Source organism: Xenopus laevis, chromosome 3S (assembly GCF_017654675.1).
Source record: "Xenopus laevis strain J_2021 chromosome 3S, Xenopus_laevis_v10.1, whole genome shotgun sequence".
NCBI classification, from domain to species: domain Eukaryota; kingdom Metazoa; phylum Chordata; class Amphibia; order Anura; family Pipidae; genus Xenopus; species Xenopus laevis.
The window spans coordinates 125,684,018-125,704,868 of record NC_054376.1 but is presented as its reverse complement, the minus strand read 5'-3'; the positions used below and the strand labels follow the sequence as shown (position 1 = coordinate 125,704,868).

General features: G+C 44.4%; 1 protein-coding gene across 3 annotated transcripts in view; it reads left to right on the top strand.

Annotated features, from left to right (window-relative positions):
* tnpo2.S (transportin 2 S homeolog) overlaps positions 1–17,384 on the top strand; it is a 43,254-nt gene extending 25,870 nt beyond the window's left edge. For 2 of the 3 annotated variants that reach the window (XM_018239525.2, XM_018239527.2), the window contains exons 17-25: positions 11,043–11,201; positions 11,292–11,379; positions 11,571–11,669; positions 13,359–13,454; positions 13,887–13,962; positions 15,040–15,139; positions 15,262–15,336; positions 15,512–15,655; positions 15,744–17,384. In XM_018239525.2, the coding sequence (XP_018095014.1) occupies positions 11,043–11,201; positions 11,292–11,379; positions 11,571–11,669; positions 13,359–13,454; positions 13,887–13,962; positions 15,040–15,139; positions 15,262–15,336; positions 15,512–15,619 (801 nt within the window). In that variant the 3' untranslated portion in view covers positions 15,620–15,655; positions 15,744–17,384. 3 annotated transcript variants of the gene reach the window in all.
* Positions 17,385–20,851: the final 3,467 nt, after the last annotated feature.

The window sequence follows — 20,851 nt, the reverse complement described above, 5'->3', positions numbered from 1 at the left end:
TTTTTATATAATACCGAAGATCCATAAAAATCTAGAGAATCCTCCAGGACGCCCGATTGTGTCGGGCATAGGTAGTGTTATGGAGCCGCTAAGTAGGTATGTCGATGAAAATTTGAGATCATTTCTACCAACACTATCATCATTTGTATTAGATACTGCGGATGTGATTAGGAAGATTGATCATTACCAATTTCCGATGAAGTGCTATTGGTCACTTTGGATGTTGAAGGACTATATTCCTCCATCCCACATAACGTAGGTATCAGTGCTTGTAAAAAATATTTAGATAGTAGGGGCAAAAAATATGACATCCACTCAAATTTTGTCATTGACTGTTTGACATATGTACTTAATAACAATTGCTTTGTATTTGATGGGAAACACTACAGGCAGATTCGCGGGACAGCCATGGGGGCAACGTGCGCTCCTACCTATGCCTGCCTACATCTAGGACTATGGGAAGATACAGAAGTCCAGAAGATTTTTGACGATTGGGCAGGACCGCACGTGCTCCTCTGGTTGCGTTACGTGGATGATATTTTGATATTATGGGAAGGTGAGCAGCAACAGCTACTTCAATTAGTGGAAAAGCTAAATAATAATGACAAAAATATTAAATTAACATTAAATTATCATAGGCAAGAAATAGCTTTTTTTGGATTTGATGATTTTTAAAAACAATGGAGTACTAAGTACTCGAACATATAGAAAAGAAACAGCTACAAACACTTTACTGAGAGCCGAAAGCCACCATCCCCAATCATTGATAAGAGGAATCCCCATTGGTCAGTTTCTGCGAGTACGGAGAAATTGTACTCAAGATTTTGATTTTGATCAGCAAAGCTGAAGAACTAACGCAGAGACTGACAAATAGGGGTTATAGCAAGCAGACAATAAGTAGAGGATATCAAAAGGCCAAAACTTCAAATCGAACAGAATTAATTTTCAAAAATAAACAAAAACAAACAAGTTCAGAGATGAGATTTATAACAGAGGTATAACAGTCAATGGTATGATATCCAGCAGGTGTTAAAAAGAAATTGGGATATTCTACTAGCTGATCCTGAGTTAAAAAGCTTTTTAAGTCCTTTTCTAGAATGACCGCAAGAAGAGCGCCATCTTTAAAGGACAAGCTAACTAGTAGTCATTTTGTCAACAGCAGTCATGGAAAAGCCTTAACATGGCTACCAGAACCGGAAAAAGGGATGCACAAATGCGGGGCATTGTAAATGCTGCAAATATGTAAAAAAATGTAGGGATTTTACCCATTTAAAAAATAAAAAAATTTATAAGATAAATAACTTTATAAATTGCCAAACCACTGCTGTGGTGTACGTCATAGAATGCAATTGTCCTATGCGATATGTTGGGAAAAACATTTAGGCCTTTGGGTAGACGTATCCTGGAACATATCAGTGACATTAATTGTAATGTACAAAAAAGCTCGGTGGCAAGACATTTTAGAAACGTGCATGGTGGAGTATTAAAAAATCTAAAGATGTTTGGAATTGAACACGTTTCCCTGGGGATCCGGGGAGGTGAAATTGATAAAAAAACTGCTTCAAAAGGAATTAAGGTGGATGTATGAATTAAACACACTTTGGCCTAATGGTTTAAACGATGATAGTAAATTTGGAGTTTTTTTGTGATATTTGCAAATGTTTAATAATTTAATTCTTTAATTGTTAGGAATAATCTTAAGAAACTATAAAACTAATAATAGGCATGATAGAACCACTCGAGTTGTGAACCAGAAAACATTGATAAAAATACATGTGTTAACAAATAAATAAAATGTTAAAATGCGAGGAATACGATTTAAATGTATGTATATATGTATAGAAATGAATGGCACCATTGTGTAGCACTATATGAAAAAACAGCAATAGTAGGGTTAATTGTAAGATTCAACCCTTTTTGTTAATTCTCACCACAAGAAGGGCTATAAGAGGCGAGGTAATATGACATCACTAAGCCCTGACGAAGCCGCTCAAGGTGAAACGCGCGTTGGCCATGTGGAGGAGAGAAACGCCATCATTGAGTACATTTAACAATCTGGAAATCAGATACGTGGAACGAGGAGTGACTGGGACCTTTGGCTCTTCAGATCGGCTCTGGAAGTGCAAGCTAGGACAGCTCTGCGAGCAACGTAACCGCCACAGAGACTACACCGATAAGGTGGTAATGTATACTTGGCGTGTAGCCGACTGACAGTCAACCCTATACTTACTACCTGAAATTTATGTGAGCCGGTCATACTACTTATCTATCTGGATTTTCAGCGCAGTATTTCAAAAGGCACAGCTCTTCGTATCTACGGCTGCAAGTGTTTTGAATATATTTCCACACTCTGCTACATTGTTTCTCATTATCAGCAACAAAGTGAATATGTCCTGCATACAATGTTTAAAACCTCTAACAAGTGCTTCATTGTGACTTTTACTTAAGCAGGTCAATACCATGGACATAAGTCAATTTGACAAACAAGGAATGCTGATCCAAATGATGCGTTTTTAAAACGTCTCCTCCAAGCCTCATTATCTGCATAATCTAAGATTAGCAGTTAAATTATTCTTTTAAAAATATTGTGCAAACCATATATGGTGCTTTATATACATGAATTGTGGTATAATTAATTGTATTTATTAAATTGATATCTGTACAGCAATTTTCACTGTTTTTGTACTTGGAATTAAAAAACCTCAAAAAATCAAATCAACAATTTTTGGGTTCTCTGAGGATTTATTAATTTTGATTAATATATTACATGAAGCAATCTACAGTGTGCGAAAATAAGATCTTTAAAAACCTTTTTTTTGTTGCAACTAATTATGTTTATCTTACGCACCGCCGTATATGGCTTTGTAAGCTTCTATAATTTTAAATAGTAGTGTGCGCTGCCGACATATATATAGCACTGGGAGGGAGTCATTTACCAATTTCAGCCTGAACTGCAGAGAAAGGGGATCCAGAAGATTGTCTTTTTTGGTAGAACAGCTGTAAGTAGCATGTTCTGGAGTAGGACCGGAGTTGTAATCACCCCGCAGACAGAGCTCTGGGGAATGGATATTTGGGAGAGCGAGTTTTTCATTTACGTACTGGAGAACACTACTCCAGAATCTCTGTATTAATGGGCAGGTCCAAAACACACGAAACAGTGACCCCCCTCAAGTTTACATTTCAGACATTGATCCAACACATTTTCATAGAATTTTGCTTAACGGTTGGGGGTTAAGTATGCCCTGTTTAGGAACTTTATTTTGTACATACGGTAACTATCCTTTATAGAAAGTTATTTCTGGGACCAAATTTAAGAGCATCCTTCCACTTCTCCTCATCTAAATCAGGGATATCCCTTTGCCATATTATCCTGACTTTCTCTAAGGGCTCTGAGCCTGCTGCAATGAGTATAATATATAGCCAGGACAGAGGTTTGACCAGGTCTTGTCTATGCAGATACAGTTCAAGTGTTGTTTCCACTAGGTTCATGGGCCTTGTAGGAAATTGTACTGATGGGGCATGTCATACCGGCATATATCGCAGCCTCTCTGGAGGGGTGTGAAGCTCTTGCTGTAATACTTCAAAACTATTTAAGATTCCATGTTTAGTGTGCATCATGTTATGAGGGGTGCGGTCAGTCTTGACTGCCTCTAGAAATGCTCACACTTCTTTGCTTTGCAAGTGGTAAATAATTGAAGTCAGGGGTGTAACTATAGAGGAAGCAGACCCTGCGGCTGCAGGGGGGCCCAGGAGGTATAGGGGCCCCATGAGGCCCTAATTCATATACAGTTTCAATAAATATTGGTAAAACATGTCAATCTCTAGACATTTTGGGGGCCTGAAAAACAATTTGCTGTGGGGCCCAGTAATATCTAGTTACACCACTGATTGAAGTGCTTAGTACTGGTACATTCTTGTCGATTAATAGTGTGCAGCAGCTAGGCCATACTGATGGGAACAAAGTGAGGTTTAGAGCAAACTACAAACCAAGGCAGTAGAAAGCTAGGAACAATTCTATTCACCTCGAAACACTAGGGTTCCTTGTGAAGTTTTGTTGCTCATCGGTTACAGGCAGGTTAATTGGGCCCTGATAAATGTGACCCTAATTTGTGTGTGACTGATAAGGACCTTCAATTGTAAGGGCAGAGACACACTCTCAGATTCGGGGAGATTAGTCACCCTCTTCTTCTTGTCGCTAATCTCCCAGAACTACCTTCCCGATGGCTAGAATGTAAATCGCCGGCAGGATGGCACTTGGAGCGCTTTGTTTTCAAAAGTCGCCTGAAGTTTCTTCGTAAAGCAACTTTGGAAAATAAAGTGCTCAGAGTGCCATCCCGCCTCCGATTTATATTGTAGCCGGGAGGGGAGGCAGTTCAGGGAGATTAGTCGTCCCGAAGAAGAGATTTGGCCCCTGGGCGACTAAATTTCCCCAAATCTGAGCGTGTGTCTCTGCCCTAAGATCCATGAGGATGGGGAATGATGGAAAGGGTAATACAGTACAATTGAAAACCAGGGCACCCAAGGAATTAAACTTGAGACATGATATCTGTTACCTATATTGATGAAACAGGTTTATGGGATGTTTTGACTCAGTAACCATTGAATTTATATTTAAAAGGGCCACTAGAATTTAAGGAATGAAAGATACTAAGTATAGAAGTTGATATTTGTTAGTTACCCTTTAAACCTCCCCCTTCCTTTTCCATAGGACATGGTTGATTCCTCGTGTATAAGCCATACAAGAATAACTGGTGTCTGTTCATTCCCTTGGGGCCGATTATGTTTTATGTGCAATACTGTTTGCGTTTTCATTATGATTTTATTAGAATTTAATAAATGATATAACTTTTTAAGTGAAGTGAAGATCCCAATAGGGGCTGCTGTAACATTGTGTATAAAAGACATCTGTATTCTGCAAGTCTATGATTAAGGGTAGGACTACATGGGCATTTTCGGTGCGATCTGACGCGCTGCGCAAACACGCAGGCATCAAGTCTGATGCGACGGAAATAAGGCAAGCAATAGCATTGTCGGATGGTGTCGCAGCGTTGATTCAACGCGACTGTCAGATGCAGACGCTGCGCAGTGCGTCTGCATCAGACAGTCGCGTCGGATCAATGCTGCAACTTCATCCGATATTTGTATATCTTACCTTATTTCCGTCGCATCTGACTTGACGCCTGCGTTTTTGCGCGACGGATCGTGCTGAAAACGCCCGTGTAGTCCTACCCTAAAGGAGTTGTCATAAATTTTCTCATAGTCAGCTTGGGGGACACAGGGACCATGGGTATAGCTAGTACCACTAGGAGGCAGGACACAACCCTAAAACAGAACTGACTCCTCCTTCACTGGCTATACCCCCAGTAGGCGGAGCTTAAGTCAGTTTGAGTTGTGTCCTCAGGAGGTTAGGACGTTTTTTATTTTCTGCTAATACTTCTCAGTCAGCTAAGCTGACACCAGGGGCAATGCGGACCCTTTACACTGAGTAAAGGCTCTAATGTCATCCCCCAACGTGGGAGCCTGTCTCCGGGGTCACATTGTGCTCTGGCACAGACCACCCAGCTCTACTGATGTCTCCCTTTCCTTGCAGGAGGAGCAAGCTGGCCGGCAGACAAAGAGAGTGCTTGGATGCCTTGGGCTGGAGGTAAGTCTGAATCCTCAGCCCCTATCCCTCCTTTACCAGGCTTGGCGCCTGGCTCTTCCCTTCATTCCCCCTCAAGCCTACTTGGATTGGGATTTATTCCCTTAGGGCCAGGGGGCGCTCAGGCAGTGCGCACTATTGGCGCTACACTTCTGCACATTCCCTCAGCGGGTACTGTAGCGCCGCCATTAATGATTTGTGCGCTGTTGGTGAGCGGGGTTTTTTCCTTGCGCTGCGCGCACGCGCGCATGCGCAACTCGGCCTCTGACGCCATACGCGTCCACTCCCCTCGGTGCGTGCCGCCATCTTGCAGCACAGGAGCGCACTGTGGGATTCGCGCGCTTCTTTCTCTGCGACACAAGGGCTGCACGCAGGGGCACGGGGACCTTCAGTACTCTCTGCACTACCCGACCAGGCTACTCCTCCTTCCCTGCCTATATCTCGCAGGTTAGCGTGTAGCTCACAGACATTGGGGGTGAGTAAGTTTTTCCTGTATTTAAACTTCCTCTACCACTTCCTAGCCATCATAATGTCTGAGGGGGCCAAGTGAGGGCCTTTTTACCAGGGCAGCACCCTCTGCTTCTATTACTTATTTGGCCTGTGCCAAATGCTGCAAACGTTTGCCACGGGGGCACAAAGACCCCTTATGTTCTAAATGCAAGCCTCAGGTTACTGAACCCTCAGTACCTACTCCACCTCAGGGGAATCAGTCTCAGCAAGGAGACTCTCCAGCTTCCAGCAGACATGCTTCCCCAATCAGAGGGCATACTACTCCAGAATGGGCCTCCCAATTGGCCACAGGAATTCCAAAATTGGCTCAGTCACTGGACAGGCTACTTTCCCGTCTAGATAACCCTAGGCATAGACCTTCCAAACGCAGAGCTCTTCTCCGTCTGATGAAGAGAGCGATTCTCCTCCCAGACACCAGTCTCCTTTTCCTCCAGACTCTGAGGATGAAGACCGCTCTGAATGGGGAACTTTCGGTTGGTTCCGGCCATGATGCAGAGGAATCACACAAATTTTCATCAGAATCCGTGGATTCCTTTGATTTCCGCTGTATTGGAAACTCTTAATCTCCAAGAAACGGAGGCTACAGCCGAATCCTCAAAGGCTCTTTTTAAACGACACAGTAAAACATCACCTGTTTTTCCTTCTCATTCTCAGCTTGACCAGCTTATTCAACACGAATGGGACAAACCCGAGAGACGCTTCCAGGCAAACCGGCGTTTCCTTAAGCAATATCCTTTTCCGGCTGATATCACTGACAAGTGGTCATCTCCGCCATCAGTTGATGCCCCCGTGTCTCGACTTTCCAAAAATACAGCACTGCCAGTCCCTGACGCTTCATCCTTCAAGGACTCCATGGACAAGAAATTAGAGAGCTTACTACGTTCTGTTTTCTCTGCTTCTGGCTCAGCCCTTCGGCCAGTCATTGCCATGGCGTGGGTCAGCAGGGCCATACAATCCTGGTCCGATACTCTCATTACCTCTATAGCAGACGGAGCCCCACGTCACGAGCTGTCTCATTAGCCTCACAGATCAAAGAAGCGAACGACTACTATGGCGAAGCCTCACTGGACGCAACGCAAGTCATCAGCAGGTCATCAGCTCTTGCTGTTGCAGCTCGCAGATCCCTTTGGATGAAGTTATGGTCCGCCGACCTTTCCTCCAAAAAGTCTCTTACCTCCATCCCCTTCAAGGGCAAGCTTCTCTTCGGACCCGACTCGATAAGATCATTAGCCAAGCTACCGGAGGTAAGAGCACTCTGCTACCACAACCAAAGGCTCGTCCACCTTTCGTAGAGGAAAGTTTTTTCGTGTCCCCCCAATCAAGGGATCGAGATCTTCTCCTCCACGAACATCATTCACAAATAGAGGTCGGTTTGGGAACAAGCAAAGACCCTTCCTGGCAAAACCGGAAAGCACACCTCTAAGTCTACTGACAAGATCTAACCTCAGCATGACGCCAATCTCCCTAAGTACAACGGCAGGTGGGGGGGAGGTTACGACTTTTTTCAGAAACATGGTCTGCAATCACTCAAGATTCATGGATTCAAGAGGTCGTCACCAGTGGTTACCACCTAGAATTTTCGTCTCCTCCCTCACGGTTTTTCATGTCACGACTCCCACAGGAGCCAAACAAAAGATCAGCCTTCCAGAATGTGATTACCAGTCTTCTTCTCGCAGAAGTTATTATTCCTGTACCTCCTGCGGAGCGATTTCCATGGGATACTACTCCAATCTTCTTTGTTGTCCCCAAAAGGACGGATTCGTTCGGCCTATCCTAGGACTTAAAGGAGCTCAACAAATTTATCCGTCCTCGCAAGTTTCAAGATGGAATCCCTGCGGTCTGTCATCGCAGCGATGTCACCAGGCCAATTCCTCATGTCTCTCGACATAAAGGACGCTTACCTACACGTCCCCATTTTCCCTCCGCATCAGAAATTCTTGCGGTTTGCCTTCAAAAATCGTCATTCCAATTCACGAGTCTGCCCTTCGGCCTCACCTCGGCTCCCGAGTCTTCACCAAAATTATGGCGGCAGCCACGGCAGAGCTTCGCAGCACTGGGATAAACATCACTCCCTACCTGGACGACCTGCTAATCAAGGCACCTTCCCTTCAAGAGGCTCAACAATCTCTTCGGACCTCCATCATGAAGCTACAGGACCTGGGCTGGGTTCTAAACCTCACCAAGTCTTCTCTAGTACCCAGCCACTCCATGATTTTCTGGGTATGACGTTCGACACTCAATCACAAACGATATTCTCTTCCAATGGAGAAAGTAGTCTGTCTGCCCGCAGTTGGGTGACGACACTACTTCAAAGCCACGTCACACAGCGAGATTCTGCATGAAGGTTCTGGGAGTCATGGTATCCTCGATCGAAGCAGTGCCATTTGCTCAATTCCACCTCAGGGAACTTCAGTGGAACATTCTCTCCTCCTGGAAACGAAAATCCCTTCTACAGGAGATTCAACTTTCTCAGCTGACGAGATCCTCTCTCCCTCTGGTGGTTACAGACCCCACATCTCACCAAGGGGAAACGTCTAGGGGACCCGTGCTGGCGAATTCTGACAACGGGATGCGAGTCTCTTTGGCTGGGGAGCAGTTCTCGAGGGCCAGTCTGCCCAGGGACAGTGGTTGCAATCCGAACGCCGGTTGCAGATCAACCTGCTCGAGATTCGGGCCATACGGCTGGGTCTCCTCCACTGGCACACATCCTCAAGGGTCAAGCGGTGAAGGTTCAGTCCGACAACTCCACAGCGGTGGCCTACATCAACCACCAGGGCGGTACAAGAAGCAGGGGAGCGCTCAACGAGATAAAGCTTATCTTTCGGTGGGCCGAAGCTCAACAAGTTCACTTGTCGGCCATCTACATCCCGGGGTTGCTGAATTGGGAAGCGGATTTTCTCAGCCGTCAGTCCCTGGACCCGGGCGAGTGGTCCCTAAACGACGACATCTTCCAGGAGTTAACGCTAAAGTGGGGCGTCCCAGAAGTAGACCTCATGGCACCAGGCACAACAGGAAGGTTCCACAGTTCCTGGCTCGCTACAGAGATCCCCTGGCTTCACGACGTCGATGCCATAACGGCTCCCTGCCCTTTCGGCTGGCGTACGCCTTTCCACCTCTGCCACTCATTCCCAGAACCATCAGAAGGCTTCAAAGAGAAAGGACCACCCTCATTCTGATTGCTCCACGGTGGCCCAGACGGGCTTGGTTCTCAGATCTCCTCAACCTATCCGTGGCAGAACCATGGACCTTACCGTCAATTCCAGACCTTCTCACCCAGGGACCGATCCGGCACCCAACCTAAGCAACCTCTCCTTAACGGCATGGCTCTTGAGACCAAGATCCTAACCAAAAGGGTTTTTCTACAGCGGTTGCACGCACTATGTGTGCAGCACGGAAACCGATATCAGCCAAGGCGTACTATAGAGTTTGGTCCACCTACCGCCAGTGGTGCTCTAAATCCAAGGTGACGTTCCGGACCTTATCCATACCGCACATCCTGGAGTTCCTGCAAGACGGTCTCTCCATGGGCCTGTCCTTAGGGTCTCTGAAGTCCCAGATCTCTGCCCTTTCGGTTCTCTTCCAGAAACGGCTCGCTCTACTTCCAGACGTCAAGACGTTCATGCAGGGAGTGGCGCATGTAGCTCCGCCAGTTCGCACACCATTTTCCTGTGTGGGATCTTACCTTGGTTTTACGTGCTCTTCAACTGCCTCCATTCGAACCACTAGCTTCTGTGCCTCTCCAGTGGCTCACCTGGAAGGTCGTTTTTCTGCTAGCTATCGCCTCTGCGAGACGTGTCTCTGAACTCAGTGCACTCTCCTGTCGAGCTCCTTACCTCATCTTCCATCACGACAGGGCTGTTCTTCGCACTATTCCTTCTTCCTACCGAAGGTCGTCTCGGAATTTCACCTTAACCAGGAAATTGTTGTGCCATCATTTTGTCCTGCTCCTGCAAACCCTAAGGAACAAGCCTTGCACTCCCTTGATCCGGTGAGAGCCCTGAAGTTTTATCTGCATAGGGTTCGGGACTTCCGCAAGTGTGATGCGCTGTTGGTGATTCCATCGGGTCCTCGCCAGGGTACTCCGGCTACCAAGCAGAACATTTCCAGGTGGATCAAACAAGCTATCCAAAGAGCTTATACAGCGAAGGGGAAGGATCCCCCACACAGAGTCACGGCTCATTCCACCAGGGGTGTGAGTACTTCCTGGGCGTTCCGTAACCAGGTTTCGGCTGAACAGCTGTGCAAGGCAGCTACATGGATTTTCAGTCCATTCATTTTCCAAATTTTACCACTTTGATACCTTTGCGGCATCTGACACTCGCTTCGGCAGACGGGTGCTGCAGGCTGCGGTGGTGTCTTCCTAGGCCTCTTGTCCACCCGGCTCTGGGGACTGCTTTGGTACGTCCCATGGTCCCTGTGTCCCCAAGCTGACTATGAGAAAAGGAGATTTTGTTACTTACCGTTAAATCTTTTCTCTTCAGTCACTTGGGGGACACAGGGCTTCCCTCCCTGGACTGAGGCCTTCACTTCTGTCAGACATTTTATGGTTATTAAGTGTTATGGTTGTTTCTTACTCTAAGTTTTATTACTCCTGTTAACTTTGGTACAAACTGACTTAAGCTCCGCCTACTGGGGGTATAGCCAGTGAAGGAGGAGTCAGTTCTGTTTTTAGGGTTGTGTCCTGCCTCCTAGTGGTACTAGCTATACCATGGTCCCTGTGTCCCCCAAGTGACTGAAGAGAAAAAGATTTAACGGTAAGTAACAAAATCTCCTTTTTTAACCAGAGTGCCATTCAATTGCTCTTTTGTGATGTATTAATAAAGTACAAGGCTATCACACTTATGTGCTGATTGTTGCTGACTTGCAGTTTTCCTCTTTTTTTTCCTGCCAGATGTACAGCCAACACCCTGACCAATATGAAGCTCCTGATAAAGATTTCATGATCGTTGCCTTGGATCTGCTGAGTGGTCTCGCAGAAGGTCTAGGTAGTCACGTCGAGCAGTTAGTAGCCAGGAGTAACATCATGACCTTGTTGTTTCAGTGCATGCAGGTATGGAAGCTTCCAGTCGTGTGTAGGGAATACAGCAGTTCTGTCTTGTGATACTGAATGGCTTCTTTATCCCCTGTCTTCTCTTCTCAGGACATTATGCCTGAAGTCCGGCAAAGTTCATTTGCTCTGCTGGGTGATCTAACAAAGGCCTGCTTCCTGCATGTGAAGCCATGTATCTGTAAGTATCCTACGTAATCTGGCCTGAGACATAGTCAACCTTTCAGTGGTCCGGCCTAGGCCAAATAAAAAAACTGCAGACTGCACCGCCCAAGTGATTTGTGGGTTTATCTTCGTACTAGTAACTGTGAGTCTGGTTGCCAAGAGCTGCTGGACTTGTTAAAACATGAATTTCCCTTTTGTCTGTTCTAGCGGAGTTTATGCCTATTCTGGGCACCAACTTAAATCCGGAGTTTATCTCCGTGTGCAATAATGCAACATGGGCCATTGGAGAGATCTGCATGCAGATGGGTGAGTTGTGCAGGCCAACATTAAACTCAGAAAGAGGGGGAGGGGGCAAGTAATAGAACATTGTGGAACTGACATACCAATTTACATTTACCCTCGGGCGCATTTCATTATGTTTGATGCACTGGGTAGCAAAACCATGACCCCATGTGTAGCTTAAAGGGATACGGTCATGGGGGGAAAAGTTTTTTTTTTTTTTTCGAAACGCATCAGATAATAGAGCTTCTCCAGCAGAATTCTGTACTGAAATCATTTCTCAAAACACATTTTTTTATATTTAATTTTGAAATCTGACATGGGGCTAGACATATTGTCAGGTTCCCAGCTGCCCCCAGTCATTTGACTTGTGCTCTGATAAACTTCAGTCACTCTTTACTGCTGTACTGCAAGTTGGAGTGATATCACCCCTCCCCCCCAGCAGCCTAACAACAGAACCAGATAGCAGCTCCCTAACACAAGATAACAGCTGCCTGGTAGATCTAAGACCGGCACTCAATAGTAAAATCCAGGTCCCACTGAGACACAGTCAGTTACATTGAGTAGGAGAAACAACAGCCTGCCAGAAAGCAGTTCCATCCTAAAGTGCTGGCTCTTTCTGTAATCACATGACCAGGCAAAATGACCTGAGATGCACCTACACACCAATATTACAACTAAATACACTTGCTGGTTCAGGAATGACATTTTATATTGTAGAGTGAATTATTTGCAGTGTAAACAGTGTAATTTAGAAATAAAAACTATATCCTAAAAATCATGACCAAATCCCTTTACGTAATGACCCCCAGTACACATTTATACCTGCTGTTGGATGGCTTACCTAGTTTTCCCACACCTGAACATGTCCTGTGTATATGAATGCTTACTAGATATGTATACTGTGTAGAGGTTTTAACCTGGGCTAAGGGGGAAGTTGCTAGCCAGACCAGACACGGAGCGAGAACAATGAGTGGATGTGTTGCTTTTAGTTTTCAGATATGATTAAAGGGCAACTATCGCGAAAATGAAATTTTAATATAAGCTTCGTCATACTGAAATAAGAAACTTTCTAAATACAATCAATGAAATATTCTGTACTGTTTCTGAAATAATCAAGTTTATCTCCACTGTCCCTCTCTCAGCATCTGTTTCTCTTCATTCTCTCTTCATGCAGCAGTTGGGTGTCAGATATTCACTGACAGTTAGATCCAATATATCTTATAGGGGGGCTCCTTTTGCCTAGCAGATGTATTAGAGCTCACTCTATTAAATCACCAGACATCATGTCTCTCTACATGCAGAATTTGTGCAAAAGGCAGTTATTTTGTTTCTACTGGAATCAGTTATTTGAGTGAGGTCTAATTCATCTGGTAGGAAAGGAGCCCCCCTATAAGATATATTGGATCATTCATCTGAAACCCAACTCCTGAAAGAAGACAAAATGAAGAGAAACAGATGCTGAGAGGGGAATAGTGAAGATAAACTTGATTATTTCCGAAACCATGCAGAATATTTAATTGATTGTATTTATAAAGTTTCTTATTTCATGATGAAGCTTATATGAAATTTCATTTCCATGATAGTTCCCCTTTAAAAGGTGCAATTTTGGAAGCGTGTCAGAATGGAATGTGGACTCTGTGGCATATACAGTGGGAAATGGTACAGTTTGAGCAGCCGGAACTGAGAGGCTTTCTTTGTATTGTTTTCTTACAGGATCTGAGATGCAACCGTATGTCCCCATGGTCTTAAAAAACCTTGTGGAGATCATTAACCGGCCCAATACCCCAAAGACCCTTCTGGAAAACACAGGTGAGAATTATACTCCTTTGTGCTAAAAAAGGCAAACCATTCTTTGTTTTGTGTGCAGCACGTGCAAGCAGGTCTGGACTGAGAATTAAAATAGACCCTGGCATTTCAGGTACACAGAGGCCCAATCAGCCCACATAGAGGCCCAAACAGCCCTCACCAGCCCATTAAATACTGACTTTCTATGGGACCTTATAGCAGCCCCTCTGGCATTTGCCAGAACCCACAGATTGCCAGTCCGGGCCTGCGTGCAAGGCACTAGAGGGAACTAGTAAATGATGTATTCCTTAGTGACTTCTAACTATTTCCTTATCTCCACTTCCTGTGCACTGTTGATGTTGCAGCGAAAGTTAATCGGTGCTAAGCACATCTGTTGTGACATTGCATATCATTTTGCTGTTTATAAGTTGCCATCTTTTGTCTTTTTTTCTACAGCCATAACCATTGGGCGCCTGGGCTGTGTATGTCCCCAGGAAGTGGCTCCTATGCTGCAACAGTTTATCAGGCCTTGGTAAGTCATGTTTACAGTCTACAGTACTTCTACTCTGCTTTGTTAACCACAAGAGTCAACCTTTCCTCCTCCCCAAAGGATGCTGCGTATTGGTCCTATAAGCCATTGGGTTGCACTTTTGACACCTTGACTTAAAGGGATAAGTAACCTTGGTGTAGGTGCCATCTCAGGTCATTTTGCCTGGTCATGTGCTTTCAGAAAGAGCCAGCACTTTAGGATGGAACTGCTTTCTGGCAGGCTGTTGTTTCTCCTACTCAATGTAACGAAGGTGTCTCAGTGGGACCTGGATTTTACTATTGAGTGTTGTTCTTAGATCTACCAGGGAGCTGTTATCTTGTGTTAGGGAGCCGTTATCTGGTTACCTTCCCATTGTTCTGTTGTTAGGCTGCTGGGGGGAAATGGAGGGGTGATATCACTCCAACTTGCAGTACAGCAGTAAAGAGAGAATGAAGTTTATCAGAGCACATGACTGGGGCAGCTGGGAACCTGACAATATGTCTAGCCCCATGTCAGATTTCAAAATTAAATATTAAAGAAACTGTTAGATCTTTTGAGAAACGGATTTCTGCTGGAGCAGCACTATTAACTGATGCGGTTTGATAAAACATTTTTTCCCATGACAGTATCCCTTTAATATAAATTAATTTTATTGCAACAGCGCCACCTGCTGGTCAGTTTCCCACCAGTCTGACCAGCAAGTAGTCAAGGAAGTTGTCAGGAGAAAGAAAGAGGCTGATGTTCTTCTGCTTAGGAAAGATGTGAGAAAGGTTTCTAATTCTTTTCCTAAGCAGAAGAACATCAGAGCAGCCTCTTTCTTTCTCCTGACAACTTCCTTGACTACTTAGTGGTCAGACTGGTGGGAAACTGACCAGCAGGTGGCGCTGTTGTAACAAAATTCATTCATATTAACAGTACATGTATGTTGGAATAAAAGCAAAATAAATAATGAATGTAAATGACAAAATTGCTTAGAATGGCCCCCTCATCAATTTTACATTCACTTGTTTATAGGTTTACTTATCCTTTAAAACACTGATAATTCTAACCTTTAACTCTCGTCAACCGTTCCATCGTCAGGTGCACATCACTTCGCAATATCCGTGACAACGAGGAGAAAGACTCTGCCTTTAGGGGCATCTGTATAATGATTGGTGTGAATCCTGGAGGAGTTGTACAGGTAAAAGCAGCTCTTTCATCACATGTATATTGGGGGTAGGGGACAAGCAGAGCTGGATTTGTTCACACATCACGTTAGTATTGCCTTGACCTTACTTGTGCCCTCTCTTCCTCATGCCATAGGATTTTATTTTCTTTTGTGATGCTGTGGCGTCATGGATGAGTCCAAAGGATGATCTGAGGGACATGTTCTATAAGGTGAGCATTCTGTAATGAGAACAGAGTCCATTGTCTAACCCTGAAGATATGTATGTATATCTATCTATCTATCTATCTCTTTATCTATCTATCTATCTATCTATCTATCTATCTATCTATCTATCTATGCCCCTTGTGCACTGATTTCTGCTTCATTTTTTCATTTTAATTCTAGATTTTGCACGGTTTTAAAGAGCAGGTAGGGGAAGAGAATTGGAATCAGTTCTCTGAGCAATTCCCGCCTCTACTGAAGGAGCGTTTATCTGCATTCTATGGTGTGTAAAAGGGATGGTTAGAAAACACACACCCAGCGTAGGAGGTGAGTGGCCTTTGGGGTTTATAGAAGGAGCAAAGGAAGGCGAAAACCTAAAGGCTGGTGCCGTTCAATTTATCTCTGTTCTGTTTAGGTTCCTGATTGGTCCATGCGGTCATCGGGGAGACAGATGTCCTACGCCCCCTCATCCGGTCTTTAGAAGGGTTTTAGGGAACAGTGTCCAAGGCTAGAATTACACCCCCTCGTCGCCAATCCCCACAAACTTTATTGCAGGGAGGAGTTGCTGGATAGTGAAAACTACACAACACAACGGTTCACTCCCACCACACATCCAATGCAGATTGTGTAGTAAATTTTGTTTTCTATTGTTCATCAGTGGGGATGGGCTTAAAGTTGAAAGTCTATTGATATGGGGAGGAGGTTGGGAATAAGAGAAGAAGCCGGGTACACAGCGGGATGTGGGAAGGGTCAGAAGCGGGTGGGGGGGAGGTAGCGCATAGGGAGGGAGGAGGGAAGTAAATTGACTCCTGTGCTATTTTAGAACCGGCACAGGTTGAGACAGCCATATCTCTTACAGATAAGGTTAAAATCATGGTAGGGAGGGGCTACTCAGTGTGCAAATAGAGGGAGGAAGGAAACACGCAGAGTGTTGTTGAATCCATGTAGTAATTGGGCATGTCTTATTGTTAAACAGAACCCCAAGTCTTATATCAGTGCTCCGTCCCATTTGGCAGGGTGGGAGGCCACTCTTGTTGGAGTTGATTTTAAACTGCTGCTAGGCTTATTTGCCCAAGCAATTTGGGTTCCACCATTCATACCAAGAGCGTGAAAAACCTCTACTTGCCGCCTACATCATGGATGGCTCCTAGTCACCGGCATGTGAAGTGCAGCAGAGACCCAGGTTGCCATCCGACCATGTTTTATCCAAGAAACGTTGCATTTCAGCATCTCCGGCATATCTGCCCTCTCCTCGCTCTTACTGCGCTGGAATCTCCATGTCGCAAGCAGAGGGCGCTGCTTTGTTTTTAATGGAAATCAATTTCAGAAATGGTCTTCTTTAAACCCGTGGGACGGAAGAAAAGAGGATTCGTTATTCCAGCAGACTCCTAGTAAATGTGATTGTTCCTAGTGAGCTGAGACTTCCGCATTGCAGGTTCCTGGCTCAAGAGGATCTTTACTACACAACGTGGCTGCCACTGACACCAAGCAATGAACTTGGGAGACAAGCATTGACGGGGTCCAAAATGGCTGAGGTGTTGTTACTAGAGATTAGCTGGCATTGTGCTGGCAGGGAAGTGGTGAACCCAAACAGATGAGGACAGGTATTGGGGGGTGGGTGACCTTATAATAATACCTACATTAAAGGCCAGAAGCAAGGGTGGTCTTAATGATGAGCTGGGGTGGAACACCTCCCCTTTAATATCACCCTTCCTCCCTCCCCTGTTTTCTAGGGCGCACCACTAGGCTCCGGTTCAATTCTGGGTCTGTATATTGGTATTTGTGATGTAATGTTTCCTATGGTAAAACTGCAGTGTATTTAGTGTAAAGCCATCTTGCTTGCACCTTTGCTCAGATGAGAATTATATTCTCATTTTATGTATATTTTTTTTTTTTTCCGTTAACTAAAAATGCAGGTTTTTTTTTTTTTTTGTGACTCTAAAACCAATGTCGTGTTTTATTGTACAATGCAGTATGGAACACCTACCCCCACCAAGGGAGATGTTTGTCTCTGTCGAGGAAAAGTAAAAAAAAAAAATATTGAAGGAGGATTTTACCACTTTATCTGTGAAGTGAAGTCATTTCGGGCCCATCATTTCTAAGGGTGGTACCAGGCACAAAATGTGTGAGGGTTTATGGGAGGCAGTGGCCTGATTTTCTAAGGAAATGTTTCACTAGAGGGTTGTGGGTAGAGCTTGTTCAACTAAGCTAAACGGCCAGATGGCATTTACTGTGTCCTATGGTAGTAGTGTGTCGCTATATACCGAAATTTAAATACAGCGCTTCAGGGTTCAAAATCGGTTACACTTCAGTTACTGTGAAATCCTGTAATAGCTTATGCCTTGCAGCCGCCTCGGACTGATCCATGATGAGCGGTTAGCAAATCTGGGCCTCATTACTGGCAGTTGGGAAGCTCTTGTGTTGTTTCTGGGGTACATAATTGATTGATACCTATGAAGTGGCAGCGATTCTTCCCTTCCCCCAGCAGTATGTACTTGCTTAGAGGCAGGGAATGGTGCTTCATTTCTGCCACCCTTAGCCCCTTATGAGTAAAGAGCCGCCATCACTCCAGGCTCACTGGCTGACTGTCGAGGTTGGGGCCGTGTAGGAAGGTAACTAATAGAATAGAGAACCTCCATAACCCAGGTTCTTCATTATCCTGTTGCCTTTCACTTTAGGATGTGTATTGTGAAATCATGAAGTCCTGCTAAAAACCTTTTGGAAGGCCACCAATACGAATACCAACTTAATAATTCTTATATGGGATATAAGAATGAGAAATCACACAATCTCCATCCAAAAGAGACAATTGGGTCAAAAGATCTGGCAGTTTGCATTCCTTGCCTACATTTCCCCTACACCTTGAGTGTAACCCCCGGTCTCTAGGAAAAGGTGGGGTACCAAGGAGGCAAAAGGTCTATGCCTGCAGCATTCTTAAAGGAGAACTAAACCCCCCACAGTCAAAAGTCCCCACTGACCCCCCTCCCTGCTAAGTGTTACCCCAGAATTGTGTCCCCTGTAGGATTACTGACCGCACACGCCGTCAGTGGATCTTACGGGCGCCATCTTTGGTGTTTCGGTAATCCTTGTAAAGTGAGTGCCGTATTGGTGCATGCGCAGTTGGAGCATGGTTCGCGACAACTGCACATGCGCCGGAAACTGTCAAAGGGAAGAAGACTTAAGAGAAGAAAATGGCGCCCGTGAGCTCCACTGCGCTCACTCGACATGTGCGGTCAGTAATCCTACAGGGGACACATTTCCGGGGTAACACTTGGTGTTGACCAAGGATATATTTATGTAAATATGTATATTTATTGTCATATACACATGTACATAAGTATTCCTGCTTATAAGGGTTCTTTAACGAAAGAGAGAGTTCAATGAAAATATATATATTTATTTACACAGCTATTGACACATATCTACTAAAACAAGTTATACTACATAGAATGTATAACAAATGTTTACAAAAAGAATTACAAATATGTATATTTTGGATATAAATCCACTGCTTCCCTGATACTCCTCCTTCCATTTGGTCTGGCATCAGTGTCCTCACTGCAGGAACTCCCAGGACTCTGACCAACTAACACTATTGTATTAACTAAAAGACTGATCATAGGTACATGTCGGGTTCTGATTGGTCAGTCTTGGGGAGTAGGGCATGGATTCCTGAGGCAGTTCATTCAAGAATCAGGACAATGGAAGGGGGAAAGGCAGTGTGTAGCTGGGAACGTTTGCTTTTTCAGCTGCCTCTGGTCAAAGGGGAGTGGATTTAACAACTGTATGCTAAATAGGGTGTCTTTGATGCTTGTCTCTGTTATGTCCAGATACTATCTAATAGGTAAATGACATAACATTCTTAGATACAAATCACAATGTACATATATTGCATGTAATAAACATATAACACAATCAAGTCTCCTTAAGGTAACACTTAGCAGGGCGAGGGGTGAGCAGTGGAGGGTTCAGTTCTCCTTTAATGCAAGTCTTTACGTTAATTCAGAATTATCCAAAATACTTATGGCAGATGCACTCACTTGCATACAATAGTTATTTTTTTTTTATAGTATGATTTTTGAGTTTTAAAGGAGACATATTGTCTAAAAAATAAGAATGTACCAGTGTGTTATACGTATTTAGATATAGAAGAATTGTGCTTAAAGTAGAGTTTCAGGCTGATTTATTGAATATTTCTGCAAAAACCCTAATAATCCCTCCCTTCTCTTCCACTTCCTGCTCCCTGAATTCCCAGGCTGTGCACTCAGCTCACTGCACTGTAGGACAGGAACCAATCAGAAGCTAGCAGGACCTGATAGGGAACTGAAGCCTGTCTGTGCTTGTGTGACTACAGGGCTTTGATTGGCTGTCCCCTCCTACTGTGCTTCTGGCAGGGACCGTTAGGTCACGCCCACCCCTCGTTTGAAACACAGACAGGGACCAGAGAACATCCATAAGGAGCTCCAATAAAGGGGCAATTTTTAAAGATAATTTAAATTTTTGGCTCCATGTAAAAGCGACACCATATATTACTTATAATTGCCTACACAATTAGGTTTTTTTCATTAATCCTATATGTCTCCTTTAATAAGAAGTTAGGGAAAGAGATTGGGGGGGGAGTTGGACGGAGATCGCATCCATTAGTTGGTAGAATTGGCTGGCAATTTGAACCAGGGGTCCGTAGGTTATCATATTTACTTCGGCATCAATTGTGAGTTAACTAGGGACGCACTGAATCATTCAAGAAAGATTTGACAGAGAACCGAATCCTAATTTGCATATGCAAATTAGGGGTGGGAAGGGGAAAACATTTTTTTACTTCCTTGTTTTGTGACAAAAAGTCACACAATTTCCCTCCTCGCGCCTAATTTGCATATGCAATCCCAAAGCGAATCCTGGATTCACTGCATCCCTAGAGTTAACTAGAGCAATCCATTGAGTTTTGGTGTAGAACAGGAGCAGTGGGGTTGAGTACTTGAGGAAGTGCCAACTCCTTGGCCATAATTTATAACCTGTTTCCAGAATGTGTTTATAGCAGGGCAGTTCCAAAGTACACTTGTGTTCAGATTAAGATTTTTTTTCAACAATGCGATTTTGCAGGGGCTTCTTGCAGATAGTTTGGCTTCACATAGGTCTCTTCTAATTGTAACAGTATCACAACTTTACTCCTTCTTTCATCTTCCTGGAGCTGATCATTGGCCCAGTCTTTGCCATTTTGGATTTTCTTCTATCCATTCCAGAGGGGGTTTTCCATTTTCTTTCACGTCGTTCAGGTTTTGGTGCCATCGTAAAGCATTTGAGATCATTTTAGCTGAGCAGCCTCTCATTTTTCTCCTCTTATTTATATGTTTTCCCCCCTCTCTCAATCAGATTACCCTGTTCTTCTGAACAAGGTTAGTGATGTCGCACTGCTATTATTCTGAACACAAGTGCAAGTTAGCTGTGGGGCTCTGCATCTCGGCCAGTTGGGGGGAACTAACCCTTCCCGTACAATGTCAATGTGGTGTGAGATATTTGGTGGAT